Raw genomic sequence first — 17,098 nt, 5'->3', positions numbered from 1 at the left:
ATATTATTTATCCTAAGCACTACGGTTGTGACAACCATACTGATGAGCATACCTTAACAGATGAATGCCATGTAACATCAATATAACTTAAATTCACATGCATTTCTTTTCCAAACATAGAGAATATTGTTGTAACATTCACAACAATTTTTTCCGTGTATATTCTTAAAAACTTTCTAGGATAACATTAAATATGGTTGGCAATCGATCGCTAATCTTTGCATAGGATACGTGTTTAAATATAGTTACCGAACAGTTTTTGAAAAGTTAGAAAGTTTTACGTTAGAAAGTTGGGATGCCCTTAATGTGTTCGCGTAACATTTTAGCAAGTTGGCAACGCGATAGCTTTCTTCGCTCAAGTTAAAATCTGGGTAATGAACTTCTATTTCTAGCTTCCTTATTTGCATTATATTAAAAGCCGGATGATTTTATGTGAAATTACGGATGATCATGTGAAATTCTCCGAAAGATAATATTTTTATACGCCAAATTGTTTCATCATATTTATTTAATTTTAGCACGTGTCAGTTTTATTGTGTTACATTGCCCGTCTAATTTTATCTCTTTAATTTTTTTTTCACAGATGATTGCCTCGAGCCATCGGCGCGAGCCGAAACGTCGGGGCTGTGCAATATCTTAAGTACTCGGCAAAGTACGATGACTCCTGCGGCAAGTGGAAATCTCTCGGGAGAATCGCGAAAGGGATCTGAAAAAAGTCACAAATGGCCGTAGCCGAGAATCGATATTGCGACGCGACGAAGTACCGTAAAAGTTTCCGAGGTCGGAGGATCTTCCTTCGCGATGAGTCAGCCGACGAGTGGTATCTAGTCGACCTCCTGCGAGATCGATGCCTGTAGATTTCGAGGCGCATCGCGACATTTCGGTCCCTAAGAGCGAGCCGAGAAAGAATTCGAAGTGGAAACGACGATGACACGTTTGGTCGCTTGAAAAATCAGTATCAGCACTCACGCAGAAAACGACGAGCGAAACATCGCATTAACGAGCAAAAATGAGCTTCTTCAGTTCCCTGCAGGAGTACGTGACGAACAGCGTGGCTAGTTTTAGCCTGAGTCCAAAAAGGTTCTCCTTCAGTCGCGAGGACTCGAAGGGCGATGGCAGCGGGACCGGAAGAAGCAGCTCTACCGGAAGCGTTACCTCGACGACCAACACTAGCACGTCCGCTGCTCAGCAAGCTACGCCACATGGCTTTCCCAAGGTACGTGATTAGAATAAGTCGCAGAATAAGTGAAAAATCTTGTATTAGAGTAAATTTATTTTATTTTAATTATATACAATACTTTTTTCTTGCCATATATTTTTATCTTATAAGATTTCAATATCGTAATATAAAATAAAAATAGGATATTACTATAACAATAAACAACAACTATTTACATCTCTAACCATTTTAATTCGTACTATAATGATTAAAGCTGAGAGTATATTATTATACTAGTTTTTTATCGCTACAACCAAAACAGATTTAGTGATCATTTCCTGATAATAAATCAATAATTTATTGCAGATATTAATAATTCATTGCATTTATTGCATGAGTATCCATTCTGTCGTACTTAATTTCTTAACAAACTTATTGTATGTTGATTATTAAATCTGCTTATTAATTAAATAAATACGCTGTTGGGAAATTGCACATAAAATTTTAATGTACAATGTTGCGAATTTACATTATTTTGAATTGAAGAAATATAAATATAAATTAATTAAATTATACAAAGTATTACAACAAATAAATATCATTTTTTGGCAAAAAAAGTATTTTTTGAATTATTTCAGCCATACTGAATAATTTTATTAAACGAATATTTTCTGACACAGCATTCCAATAATTAAATGTCATTGCACGACAAAAATTTGATAGGATTTTAATACAATGTAATAACTTTAATTTTTCAAACGTATCTTTTATTACTTCGTATTTTTTATAATCTAGCAGATAGTTTTTATTATCTTAAGAGACATATATTTTTCTTAACATTTATATTCAATCAAGTAATTAAAAGCCACGTAAATTTTCTCGGGCAAATAATACGATAAATTTCAATGCGAATTCTAACAGAAAGTCTAATTGTGTGAAACCAAGATTAACTCTTTATGAGGAGGAGTACAAGATTGACCAAAGGACGAATGCAGTTTCTCTTAATTAAAGAAATCAAGAAAGATGGCATTAAAGAGGATGTATTACGATCCAAGGACGAACCGAAGCGCGATCGTTGTTGTCCATTTAGCGGAAAAATCGACTTATTGATTACCGATATGCACGAGGGGCAGTAATTAACCGCTTGTTACATCGGTGTTAATTTATGCAGACATATAAAAAATTTAATTCTCTCGTGCGACATTATTTTTCGATATTATCAATATTGGAAATATAAATTACATTTGGAGCAACATTAAGTATGTTGTGCATCAGGTATGTTTATCAGGAAAATTTTAACAATGCTAAATTACGATTTCCGACTTCAATCGAAATTCATTAATGTACGATGCATCAACAGGGACATGTTTCTCTAATAAGCATGACAGATATTATTATGCAAACGAACGGAGGCATGCTTTCAGCGATGAATTATTGTATCGAACGCATAATAATATATAGCTGCAATTTATTTGATATTTGGAGCATACATCATTCGTTTAAATAAACGAGCAAATGTGATTTTATTAAATCTTATATCAACGCGTAAAAAAGGAAGGTCGATATGAGTATACGTTTTTAATGAAACAATACCTTTATTCACATCATTGTGTTAATTAAAATGTCTATTAAATTAGAATTGATGAACACGTTCTATAAAAAAAACGTGCTAAAATAAGTATTATCAAATTTAATATGCAATTTTTGCATAATCGATATTTCTTTATTTAAATTACTTTTTAAATAGATGTTATATACGTATAATATTTATAATTGAGTGATAAATTGAATCATGTTAAATTAATTTAATATTAATATTAATTTATCTTGATTTACGTGTACCAAATATGTTCAAAAAGGTAATTTAAATAAAGAAATATCCGTTTATGTAAAAATTGCACATTAAATTTGGTAATAAATAATAATGATTTAAATTAAACTAAACCACATATTTAGATTATTATTATTATTATTATTATTATTATCATTATTATTTCGCCCGAAGCATCGATTATTTAGTAAATTAAACGTGATATTAAATTTAACAATTGTTAAACGCATCGTATTCACTATTTTCTTTAACTGGCTATTCCAATTGGATTTCGTACAGCGTCTCTAAATCTGAGTCATTTTACATTTCTTTCAGGTTGTGCCACCGCCAGGAACCGTCACGTCGCACACGCGTTCTCTTTCAGCGCGTAGACGCACTCTCGAGTGCACTCCAGCCTCGGGATTGACGGTACATCCTGCGACAGGAAGCGGTGCGACGTCGCCGCGGCGCGTCGGCTCCTTTCGACGGAGCGGCGGATCCAGCGATCGACCGCCTCTTATGTTCTGCCGTCGTAGACCATCCTGGCCGGAGGTCGACATACAGGCCACTTCCGGGTAAGTACCCTGAGTAACGAGCGTGCATCGTAACAGCGCCAAGAAGCTGTCGCACTTCCAATATCCAATACACGACTGCCATGAATTTCAAAGTGGAATAAGAACGATATTTGCAACAATATAATTGCCATATCTGTCGAAAGGGAAATCATATAAACAAAACAATAATGGAACACTATATTAACGAGCGTGGCGTGATTAATAAACTTGTATTATAAAATTAACATTATATATACATTATACTTATATAATTAATATATACATTATATACTTTGATACTATTATTTCGAAACGTAGCATATTTGATTTAACAATAATATAAATGATATAAAGCTTAACAATATCTAATGTATTCAAATTATTCAATTAAATCAAGGTTATTAATTTATTAGATCGTTATATATAGATTTATAATATTACCGTTTGCATCATTAGGAAAGCAAACGTGATTGTCAAATTAGCTGCAGAACTTACGGAATGAGCTATCGAAATGGCGTTTCGAAGGGAACTTATTCTTCGTCGGTAACGCACGCGGCAGCGTCCTTTATGCACGCTCAAGCAAATAATTTCGTTTGATTGCTCGTCGGATCCTCATGAATATTCCGAGATTCTCTTCGCGCAATTTCAAATGTCTCAATCGGATTTTCAGTAAGACACTGCCTCTGTTGCGTGAGCTAGCCATTCAACGCTTTAATCCGGTTACGCTGGCGCTGTGCGCTAAGCTTTCCAGTTAACTACATCCTCATCCTCCGCTACTATCGGAGAACGTTTTAGAGCAACTCGCACGAGACTTTTCGACACATACACACACACTCCCACACTTACACATACACGTTCTCTCTCTCTCTCTCTCTCTCCCTCTCTTTCTTTTCAGAGATTTCCATCATATCTGTAAATTATGACGACGAACTGCAGTTCGGAACACGGGAGAGAAGTACAAACAATGGTGGCATTTCCACCGTGGAATTTCGCATGCATATTGCGGCGAATGCACTTTTAATAAGGCCGCTGCGATGCATCGCGACCTTTCTCTTGAGCTGCTTCGTTGCATATGTATAAGCGCAGCCGGCCATTTAGTGCAAGCTGTTAATCTCTTTTTAAAGCCTGTGCCTTCCCTTCTTTTCTCTAGCGTATCTTCTCAACGAATAGTTCTGTCAACCTGGGTTCCCTCTTGCGTAACATTTTCATACGCGGTAAATCTGAGACACTCCACGGCATTGCAATCTACGCAACAACTTGATTTTTTTATTACAACAACGCGATTTTTTATTGCAACAATCTCTGTATGTCACTAGGTATATATAGTTTGCTGATGCAAACAATAATTTCGCTTTCGCGTATATTGAATATCTTTACATTTAACAGATAAAAACGTATAAAAAGTAGTAAAATATATAAATGTAATAAATCTGATGAATCTTTATTTTATTAATTTGTTTTAGTGGCCAATATAGGCGATATTATCTCTTTTTTGTACATAAATGTTATATACGTATTCCTTCTGTGTTTGTTAAATGTTAAAACTTTTGTTATTTTAAATTAAATGTTAAATTATAAAACTTTTACAAGATTAAAAATATTTTATAGAAAGCTGTTTTTAAATGTTTTTCATTGCAGCGAGAAGTTTGACAGATTTACTTTGCTTTGTAATAATAAGTATTTGATTAACACAGTTGGATTTATAAAAAATGTAAAATTCGTGAAAATCAGTAACGCAATATACATCATACATATATCGATAATTACATGAATAAATTTCTTATCTCGTGCAGGCTTATGATTTATGCAAAGTCCATTACTACAGTCGGTCCCAGGCAAGAATAAGGATCTACAAGAATAATAAACATCTTAACTCATTATCCTTTGAACTTTATATACGACAAACTCCCACGTTTCTACTGCAACAAAAGCGCAGTAAAGTTAACGCAAAGTATGCTCGCGTTCTTTCGCGCAAGTTTGCATTGTGTGTATTCATACATCGTATTTTCTCAGGACATATCCGCCAACATGTTGCGCGAATATTAGAGTTGATTTATTAGTTCAAACAGGAAAACTCTCATGATTATGTGGCATTGAACAAGAAAGAACGTTGATCTGTGAAACAAATTTATAGTTACAGTTTTATTTGACGAGTTGCCAAAAGTAGGTAATCTTGAGTTATCTCATCAAAAAATAAATCTAGAAATTCGTAATATCTTCCAGAAGTTATTTTATCATAAAAATAATTAGAAGTCATTGTCCTTAAATTTAATTAACATTTTTAGCTCAATTTGTAATAAATATTAAAATATAATATATAAAATAAAAATTCTATATATGTATATATTTAGACAGGATTTTATTGTATATATACATATATATTTACGTAATTATTTATTTCTAAATTTAATAAAATTTTGCTTTTAATTATTTGTAGTTATTAAATGTAATTTTTATTTTTTAAATAACATGTTTATTATTCGTGCTTTTCTTCAACATGCGCGTTCAATATGTTATAGGATTATTGATATGCTATACACAAAGTAAGATTGGCATCGTTGTTCGATATCGTTGTTGTAGCAATAAAAGCTATCTGCGTAATTAAAACTCATATGCTCGCATAAAATACTGTGACAGGCCAAGACCCTCGTGAAACGTTCCGGGACATTTTTCCGATTTCATTTAGTTTTCAAATAGTCCTTTTTTCTGTCAAAGCTTTGTGCGCTATCGTAGTTCGATTCTCATTGCTCCGAATTTAATTCATACGAATATCTCCCATCTTTTTTTTACGAGGTTACGCATATTAATTATCTCGCCCGTTTGCACGATGAATAATCGAATGCATTTCACGAATGCGCAGAACTATAAGTCTCGCCAAGGGGTGAGTTTAGGAGGAAAATTCGATTTGTCCGCTTCGATAAATATTTTCGAGCGGGCGCATCAACGTGGAAATAATCGTTCTCAACATGTATAAAAAATTTTTCAGCAATTTTCAAAGCGGCTGATGAAAAGAATCTGTCGTTTGTCCCGAATCCGAGAACCCTTCCATCAAAGGGCAGGGACATATCGAGATCTAGCCGTACGGTGACCTCAATTCGCTCGTGGAATCGGTAGAAGCCACCGTAATCAAAGGCTGCTATCCTTCCTGCATGACATCCTTTGTACAAGCGTCCTCCAGACCCGTGATTCCACGAAACCTGACTTTAGATCAACAAAAGCTGCTCGCCGTTCATCGAATTCCAAAGCCGTTCATCCTGCTCGATGACGAGACGTTCTCACATCAATAAATGGTTTCCAGATTGTACCGCCGCGTGCCGCAAGAACAGAAAACCGATAATATCGTACATTTGTACGTTCGATACGAGATAAAAGCACATAAAAATTAGCGTACGTTAACAGCTAGTATGATTTTTAAGTAAAAAAAATAAGTATTTGAGTTATGATCCTGATTCCTAAATAATAAAACCTGAATAATAGATAAATCTCATCTGATTATGTGGTATTGAACAAGAAAGAACATCTGTGAAACGAAATTTATAGTCAGTTTTATTTAATGAGTTGCCAAAAGTAACCATGAGTTACCTCATCAAAAAATTAACAGAGTATTAACAGAACGAAACATTTATTAATGTAATCTCTCGATGCAGCGAATCACCGTTCTTCCGTTGCAACAACAACCGAATTTCCGCAAAACCTCATGCCCCGATGAGGCGGGAAGCCGTCACGAAGTGCTAGATGATATGTCCGTCCGTAACAGGAGGGACATCTTCCCTTTGGGATATCTTAAACGTACCTACAAGTAGCGAATCTTAACCGGGGCACGCTTTGACAAAGAGACAGAACGAAGACCTCGGACTGACCTACTTCCGGGAAGAGATGAAGAAGGATCCATTCGCATCTGCGACTTCCTTTTTGTGCTCATTTCCAACGCTGTTATTTCCCGTCAATTACAGAAACGACAGAGATGTCGAAAGAATAACGCTCCAATTTTCTTAATCGTATTTTCTATACAGACTGTAAGAGAAGTATCTGATTCATTTTTAAAAGTTTATACCTATTTGAAGAGAGAGATGAAATTTTTAGCTTAAATATTAACACGTAATAATCAATGTATACTGAAACGATGAGTCTCGTGTACGCGAAAAAAGGCAACGCTATGCTAGCTCAATTACTTGCTAGTTGCTCCTCCGGATTATTCTAACGGGGAATCGCCCGTCGCCTTAGATAAAATGACGACGTCTCCCCCGGCGAGACATCTCACTCGAGACTGGCAAATGAAGTTAGACACAGCAGGTGTAACTTAATCAACGTTGACGATGTTGACGAGGTGCCCGCATGAAGGAAGGAAATAAACAATGGAAAGTTCATTACTTCGTAATGAAGGACAACACCAGTCCTGTTTTGGTGACATAACATTGTCGCGTTTCGCGCTTACTTGCGAAACTTTCATCGAAACATGGTACGAGGCGTACATCACAACGCACGATGTACGGGAAATACATGCCAGTGTCAGTATCGTGCATTTAATCTTTCTTTAACAAGGATTTAAATCGTGTCTTAGCGAGATTATTGGGCGAGCGACCGTATCTCATTTTACATGCAGGAAGTATTCCATGCTGCAAGGACATATTCATATATTCCTCACTTCATTAATTTTACTTTCTCCAGACAGTTGGCTCCTTATCCTGTTATATTAAGTTTATATCTGACATTTATTGCATCTGTGTCTCATATCGGTAAGCAAAATTTGAATACTGGAATTTCATTAAAATGTATATTACGTATATTAAAGGCATTCTTATTCCTGACGATAAAACTGAATTTTAAACAAGAATATATTTCTAACATAAATCTATAGGGCAATTTCAAATTTTATTATATTTCAATATGGAAATTGAATAATTATGATAATTTTATCGGTGTTATTTTATTTGTACGATTCATAAAATTTATATTTGTAAAATGAGTTTCATGAATTATAGAATTCTTACTTTGTGTTTTTAAATACTTGAATTATAATATTTTGAATCTCCTATTGTTGAGTTAAAGCTGTATATATCTTAACTAGATTCATATGCATTTTGCTGAATATTTAAATTCATCTTGAATCCCAGAATATTTGTGGTTTACCCTTTCAACTGAAAGTATTATTTGGTAGCTCTTAGTTTCTAAAATTTGCAGTAGAACTAAATTCATCGGAGTATTCGCATACTTGAAAATATCCGAGCAAACAACGAAAAAAAAAAACAAATAAGTTTAAGCGAATTCAAGCGTAACGGAGGATGCTGCGCGAGTCGGAATAGTTTCCTCCACAACGCTCATATTATTGTGATAGCTTACAAAGCGAATGTACGCTCAGGGATAAATAAATCTACTTATTATTGCATAGAGTGTTATTCTTTGCTATGACAACTCGTGACATTTTCTTAAGAAGGACATGTTTCTCAAAGGAGGTCATGGAAAATAAAGTCCTTATTAAGTTTTTTTTTGCAGAGCCTGAATTGATGTAAAAATCAAATGGAAGTGTTCTGAACTGAAAGAAAGATTTTAACTTTCAAACTTCTTATTAGGATTCAGACTACTAATATTTACTCATTTTACAAGAATTATTGATATTTGAAATACTTATACAAAAATATCTTTTTTCCATAGTAATTATTTAACTGCTTATTATTTTCTGCTGCGGAAAATTCCTAAAACTGTAATAAATAAATTTTTACTTTCTTTGATTATAATGTAAAAAATGAACAAATGAGCAATTTATCTTTAAAAAAAGATTCTAATTTGTCAGAAATTTTTTAAACAATACCTACATTTTTTAAAAATTAAATAGATATAATAAAAGTTATATAATTTTTTTTTAATATTGAAAATGGATTAATAATTTAAACTTTTTTTAATTTTATCATGCTTTTATTACATAAAAAAGACATTAGCAGCAAAAATTTGTTCTAAGCAAGATTTAATTGAGTCGTCTCTGATTTTGCCGATCAGAGAGTTTTCAATAAAACGATTAGATTTTGAAGGAAGAACAAAGATTGTAAATTTACAAAAGCATCGAACCGCGTTAGTGTTTTTTTACAGACGTAAGCCTGTACTTGTCGTTTTTCTATCCGCTACTCGATCGTAAACAAGCTTGTAAACACCTCTACTAGAGATCGAGCTTTATCTAATTGTGCCCGAGTGTGCGTCTATCGATTCGTTCGAGAACACAGGTGTACGTAGGCTGATACAATGTGCCTCTCGCTCAATCGACAATTTCTTGCATCAACTGTTTGATAACCTGACATTTCAATTGATATGTTACGTTAGACGTGCCAATTAATCATTTGCGTATTAATTATCGTTTAATATACACATATTATTTCTTTTCGATCCTCGAAGAATTTTTTTAAAACAGCACATAGAATTTTCTTCTGAAAAATGTTCAAAATAAAATTCATATAATTTTATTTTCAACACAAAATGCGCATATTGAAGTGGTCGACATGCATTCCGTTCTTATAATAACAGGAAAGGCCGTTCAGTGCTTTTTATTCTTAAATCAATACAGAGAACATTTATGGCAAATTACCGCGCGTTGAAACTAATTTTCGACAATATGTAAACACTGTCCAATTAATTAAATGTTATACAACGAGCAAATCGTGATACGTCAAGGATCTCATCCATAAATTGTCTGTTATATCTTTCTGATATCAATATTGATAACGTGACGCACATCACCGCTTTATTAGCCTCGTGCGGCACGATGCTCATAGCGAGGAAGTTTCTTGTTTCCCTTCTTGTTATGGAAAACGTTCAACGCGATACATATTCCGGGAGAATTCGGCAAATATATCTCGAGCATAATAACATATTCTAGGAACGAGAGCAAACGTAAACGCCACAAAGGGGCATCTATTGAGGAATGTTCTTACGTATTCTTCTCTTGTGTACGCTTCGGAATAAAATGTCACATTTTATCATGTAGAAACATCGAGTCTCGCATGACCGCATTTCCCTAACTTCGTTTTGCCGTCCGGTTTCCTGCTATTTCAGTTTTGACATGTTAGGAACCGTATTGCTCTTGGTGACGCATTGTCCGAATTGGCGGCGCGAGTCAATTCGTACTGGTATTGTATTGTACTCCGAAGCAATTGGATAGAATTCTCAAGAGAATCTTTATTGAATTCACTACATCGTTTATCGCTATACCCAATGGCTTTCGTCGCGATCGTACAAATTTTCAAGCGCTTTAGTATCTTGAAGCTGGCGAACCGCCAAAGCAATATATATAGGTGCTTTCTTAATTTGCAATTAGGGCCACGACGTGGTGCGAATTCAAACGCGATATATCATCGCCAATTCGTAGTCGGTCACTTTTTCAAACTTGCAGTAAAAACCTTTAAAATAGGTTATACAGTTTATCACGTCATTATAATGATAATACTGTTGCTCACAAATACAATTGGTTACACATCAAATTCTATTTTTTTAAATAAACTTTATTAAGTATTTTTATTTGTCCTCGTAAATAATTTTATAACAAATTTTTTAAACTAGCTAAAAATATAATTTTTGTAAAAGTTTTAAGTACTATAAAATTTAAAAAGATAAGAAAATAAAAAAAATAAAAGAAATATTAATTTAAATTTACATAATTGTTTAGTTAAATAAATAAACAAAAATAGAAAAAAGCGATTAAAGATAAATAAAAAACTTAGAAAACTAAATAAAAACATATTTTTATTAGTAAATAATAAGTTAACTTACAATCAGATTCAGACATTGCTAACAGTTTTTTATGAGTTAAAGTAGACTAACTTGAAACAGTTTCGAAAGAAAACTACGTTGCAAGTTTAGTGTTATAAATTTTGTTACTAATGAGGATTTACGACAAGTCGAAGAAATATTGTGTCGATGTTGCGGCCATAATTATTCGAAGAGCTGCTCGTAAATCGCCGAAAGCCCGAGAAAGGTGAAGATAGATATGGATGGAGCGTGTTCCCATACGTATTAAAAGTTTTAGCACCTTCCCTCATTGTCTAGCAACTGTACCAACGCAACGTAGGTACTACTAAACATCCGAGAAAAACCGTGAGGCTTTTTCTCATATAAAACATCGGATATCGTATAGAAATATTGGATTTAATTTGGTTGAAAGTTTATTAAATATTTAAAATATTAAATCTACTTTTATTTACTTAAACATCTCAGCTTTTTAGATCTTTATTTTATATCTTTATATTTTCCGTTTTTTAATTATGATATTTTTAAATTCCTTAATTTAATTACTTGATAGATTTCACAAATATTTAAAGTTTTAATTAAATATTCCTGAATTATATCTTTATATTTTTGCATCCTCGTGACTTACAATAAATGTTTCGGCTCTATTTAGTCGCCGAGTTTCTCACGCTAAAAATCTTTAAACTATTGCAATTTTCAAATCATTGACTATCGGCATTGAAAAAACCTTGAACTATTACGAGAGAAAGCTACTACACATGCTAACGCGCGTCAAAGCTCTTAATGGACTCGCCGCTTATTTTCTGCACCACAATATCCGATCGATATTCGTTTATATGAACGTCACTCTTTAACTCGCGTCATATAACTACGGGACAAGGTAAATAGAAAGAGGCAGAGTCTCGGCGGAGTCGCAATGGAAATTACAAAGGGGAAGTAAAACGGCAAATAGCCAGCGGGCGTTCGTAAAAGTGGAAAACGCCTGGAAATGCTCCGTAACAGGGCGCACGGCGACGACCGAAAATAGCCATCGTGAAATGACGAATTAACTTCCTGGCACGGTCGTCAACGGTGTCGCATAAAAAAATTTTATGAAAAGATTTCCAAGTTGACCACCATACTTTCATCGCGGGTTTATCGCCCCATATGACGATCTCCTGCATTACGTAGACAAAGAACGCTCGTAGAGTTACAGTAATTCTAGCAAAAAACATTCCGGTACGAAAATCCATTTTGTCCATGAAACAGAGTATTACGGTTCTCGAAAACAAGATGAGTTCTGTAACTTTGTTATTTTCCTAGACAGTCTTTCCAGCAAATATATGTAGGTTATTTCAGTAGGATACTTACACGCTTATATATTTATGATGAAATTGAGATGGATATCTCAGTTTTTTAAAAGGAAAGCGCCATTATACGGCATTTCCGAGCCATTTCGTCAAAAAATTTATTTACATTAATAAATAAGTAGTCGAATTACTTAATAATATACGTATTAATACGTAGTAATTGAAAAGATGTTTTGATTAGTAAATTTATTTTTAAAATAATTAATACACACGCTACACGCGCAAAAACTTGTTTAATACTTTATAATTAATTTTTCTTTCATACGTTCAGTTGCACAATCATAAACTTGTAAAATTATAAATTTTATAAGATGTGTCTCATAAAGTGTTTTCCACAAAATTCTTTACAAAATTTTTCAAAGGTCTCTTTCGTAGATATCTTTCGCCTCAAATGCAAATGGCTTATTTATTGCGACGCGATCCTCACATCCGATCTCCAAAAGCACAATACTCAACGGGGAGATCAGCGAATATTGTCTTTAGCTCCATAGAGTTGTGAAAACTGCGTTGTACAATATTTCGAGATGCATAACGCATTCGCAGGAAATGCATTTCCGAAGTTGAGCCGCGGATTTCCGGGTGTTGACTTCATTCGACGAGTGAGATTCGCGCGACGCATGCGAAAACGATGCAGTGGAATCAGCGAATCTCGATGCTTATCGATTTCCTATTTATCTTGTTCCTTCAGCTTATTATTTCTGAGCTACAATCTGACGCGATGCGAGCCCATGACTTCAAAAATATACTAGAAAAGCTACAAGTTTTTGTAATATTTGACATTAAAGTGTGTCACTATAATAACATTTTCAAATACTTTTCATTCAAACACTTTTTGTAACGATGGTCCGAGAGCTGTCAAGCTGCTATTGTTAAAAGGCTCTTCAGAGACGAAGCTGTTGTTGGCGATTAGTGTTGGAAACTACGTTGCCAGCAACGTGCCAATGAAGGGTGCTCGAGATTGTCAAGGAGCGTTGCGACGGTCCTAAGTGCAACATAATGGATGGCCACCACTATTTACAGATCGTTACGATGAGTCAAATTCTCCTTAGACGTACGTGTTTACACAGAATACTCAATAACAATTACATTTGACCAATAGAAAGATTTTTCGCCTATTAGAACGAAAATATCTTTGCTTTATTAAATATATGGAATCATCACTATTATTTCAAAGCTTTATGATAATATGACTATTGGAAAAAAAAGAGATTACAACAAATTAAATATTAAAGACCTAAAACGTTAAATTATTTTGTCGATTTAATGTAAGGCTTACTTTAACATGGTAAAAACGTATTTATCATAATTTTGAGTGTGAATTAATTTTCACTTCTTTTTAGAATTATAAATAAACGTGTTAGGCTGCATTTTTTAATATAAATTAATCATTTTTAATTCACGCCACGGAAATTTGATACACGATTTCGCATAAATATTTATATAAATGGGATATTCTTAATTTATCCTGTCATCAGCAACTGTGGCGAGGCACATTAAACGACATGCTCCATTTTTTATAGAGAATTAATGTCGGCCCACGAGATGTATTCGGCAGGAAAATTACAGACTGTATATATCAAGGATTATTACGAGCGGCATAATGCAAACATTACTTTTCAACGATCGTCATAAAATATTTACCGCGAATAAAGCTTCGCAAAACGTCCGAACCCCTCTTTGAACGAACCATTCCGAGGGCGAGTTCAGTCGATCTCATCTTCGCGGCAGGAATCTTAACTGAGTGAGTCGAGTTTCTCAAAGAGCATTAGCGGAGATACTAATTTTATTCCGCGCTAATTTCCCCACCAGGCAATTAAGATTATGAGATGTCGAGACTCGCCGTCCTCGATGATCTTTCGATGAAAGGTAAGAGCAACAAAAAAAAAGTATTTCGACGATACAAGGAGATTGTAACTCTAATTGTGATTAAAATTGGGAATAATGCCCGTGAACAAATATTCTCAGTTGAATTAAACTTTAACTAAATTTTAATTAAATTTTCTTTACACTTATAGAATTTTCACAGTTAATTACTAACGAAAAGAATGCAAACTCTAATAAGCTTACAATTAGTGTAATATTTCATCTAGAATGTTTTTTGTAATACTAAAATAATCCGAAGAGAAAAGTCTTATGAATCAGAGATCTAAAAAAAAGGACTATATTTAAGATATTTATCAAAAAACTGAGCATCGTACATCATGATATATTTGTACGCTGTAATTTTAAAACTCTAGGCTATTTGGAACAAGGCATTGAACTACAGGTCCCGTATATATGTCTGTTCTATTATAAGAAGGTGCATACTACAAATGTACGCAGCTATTATCCCCAGAAGGGTTAGTAACCTGTACACGCAAAAAAATAAAATGCTAGAAAACCTTCGAGGAACTGAGGGATCTAGGTTGTTGCGTCATTAATAATAATGATGACAAATTTTAAATCCTTAGGAGAATACGACTCAACATTTGAGATTTTAAGAATTTCTTGTAAAAACTGGTTTCGATAATTAAACTACAGCTATATTGGTTATACTAATAATCGCATTTATATTACTTTATTTATAATCAGAATTACAATTGCAACGTAATTCTTGTCGCTACGCTACTAGCTTGCATTACTTGATCGGAGTAGTACGAGTATAAGACTGTGTAAGCACTTAGAGCGACCCCGTGTAAAAGAGAGTCAACAAGTGTCGCGCTTGTGTCCGTGGTAGAGCATAAAAGTGGCCGGCGTATACCGTGCTGGGAAAATATCGGAGAGAAAAGAGCAGCGTATCTGCCTGTATGATACTTTACAGCGTCCTGCTTCACGCTCGTTGCGTTACACGTGGAGTCTTTCTCCAAGAGGCTTTACACAGTTTTGATCCCTGAGGTCTCCGTGGCCGTCGCAACAGCCGTTTTTGAACCATGATTTTCTCCTTTTTTTTTATAGAATGTAAATTTATTTGATATATATGATTTTAGTAAAATTTTAACGAAATTAAGTAATTTCTAATTTTAATTATTGAACAAATATATATTAATACATATACATATATATATATATTTTTTTTTTATATATTTACTTTATATTTTTATATATGGATACACTGAATATATATGAAATATACATATATGAAAATCAGCTTATGCAAAGAAACTAAAAATAAAATTTTATGTCGTACACATGTTGTGTACGACATAAAATTTATTTAAAAAATGCCGCAATTAATTAATATGCTTTAATTGTCGAACTGGATAATATAAGTAAATATAAATTCACGGCACATATTTTAATTAAAATTAGAATATTGTATTTTTGAAAAAGTAAAATAATAAAATATAAGCGCAAAATTGCTTTTTAATAGTTAATAGTATTTTTTAGTTGAAATATATTGGAATAAGTGGAAAGATAATGAGTGATTTTTTTACCATTAAAAAAAATCGGTCATTCTTTAATCTTTCCTTTTTCACGTTACTTTATCAATATCTTGCAACGAGAACATTTAATGTTATCTCTATGTGCCGCGCCATTGCATTGCGCTATCCGTAGTAGAGATTGTAAGATAAAAGTAGAGACCGGGTGCGATAGAAATAAAACGCGATCGAAGCGGACCATGCACGCTGACAGCGTTCTAGTACGGTTCCTTTTATGACCGCATCTTTTGTCGGCAAAAGTAGCATAGACCGTCCCTATAGTACGCCAATAAAAGATAGTCAGTTGCTTACGCGAAGCCATTTCGCAAAATCCTACAATGTACAGGACGTAATAGCGAGAATTTTTTAAAATTTAAATCATCGAGCAGCGAAGCATAACTTTTTCGCGCTTCACGAATCTACGTTACAAAAGCATTGCTAGACTATATAATAGTCATGTATTTTATATATCCGTTTATAAGTTATCAAAAAAGGAACAATCGCTTCACTATTATATTTTAAAAAATTGAGTATATCAAAATAAAACATAGAAATTAAAATAGCTTTAAAGTAAATTATGATTATATAAATATTTTTCTATTTTTTTTAAATAATATTTGTAATAATCTTATACAAGCCTTTTTTATGATTATAATTTTACGATTACATAAATACTTTTCTATTTTTTTTTAATATTTGTAATAATCTTATACAAATCTTATTTATAATTTTTCCGTTAGAATAAAAGAATTTTTTATATATACGTTTTCTTTTTCCTGTTTGTCTTTCTTAATTCTTTATATTATAAATTAAATAATTTTAATTATATATCTATGATATATTTTAAAGCGTCTATTTTTATATTTGAATAAATTTTAATTAGAAAGTTATTCAGTGAATACGTTTAATTATATTTAGATGCTAACGATTTTTGAAAGAATTAAGAAAATGTTATTATATATGCAAATATTTTTATTATATGTTTAATTGTATTTATATTATAATTATATTTACTTTATATACAGAGAGGCTAACTTAGACTATCAAACTTGCGTGTAAAGATACAAACGCGATATTTCATTCTCACGAATAACGCA

The 17,098-nt window shown here is 33.2% G+C and overlaps 1 protein-coding gene across 3 annotated transcripts in view; it reads left to right on the top strand.

Annotated features, from left to right (window-relative positions):
* The window catches only part of LOC105455820 (BAI1-associated protein 3), a 78,774-nt gene that overhangs the window by 32,853 nt on the left and 28,823 nt on the right, over window positions 1-17,098 (top strand). For all 3 annotated transcript variants that reach the window (XM_011699463.1, XM_011699456.1, XM_011699449.1), the window contains exons 2-3: window positions 584-1,216; window positions 3,306-3,544. In XM_011699463.1, the coding sequence (XP_011697765.1) occupies window positions 1,010-1,216; window positions 3,306-3,544 (446 nt within the window). In that variant the 5' untranslated portion in view covers window positions 584-1,009. The remainder of the gene's footprint in view (window positions 1-583; window positions 1,217-3,305; window positions 3,545-17,098) is intronic.

Source organism: Wasmannia auropunctata, unplaced genomic scaffold (assembly GCF_000956235.1).
Source record: "Wasmannia auropunctata unplaced genomic scaffold, wasmannia.A_1.0 LD336106.1, whole genome shotgun sequence".
In the NCBI taxonomy this organism is placed as follows: Eukaryota; Metazoa; Arthropoda; class Insecta; order Hymenoptera; family Formicidae; genus Wasmannia; species Wasmannia auropunctata.
Note: the sequence above shows the minus strand (reverse complement) of the source record. Positions and strands in the feature narration are given on the sequence as shown.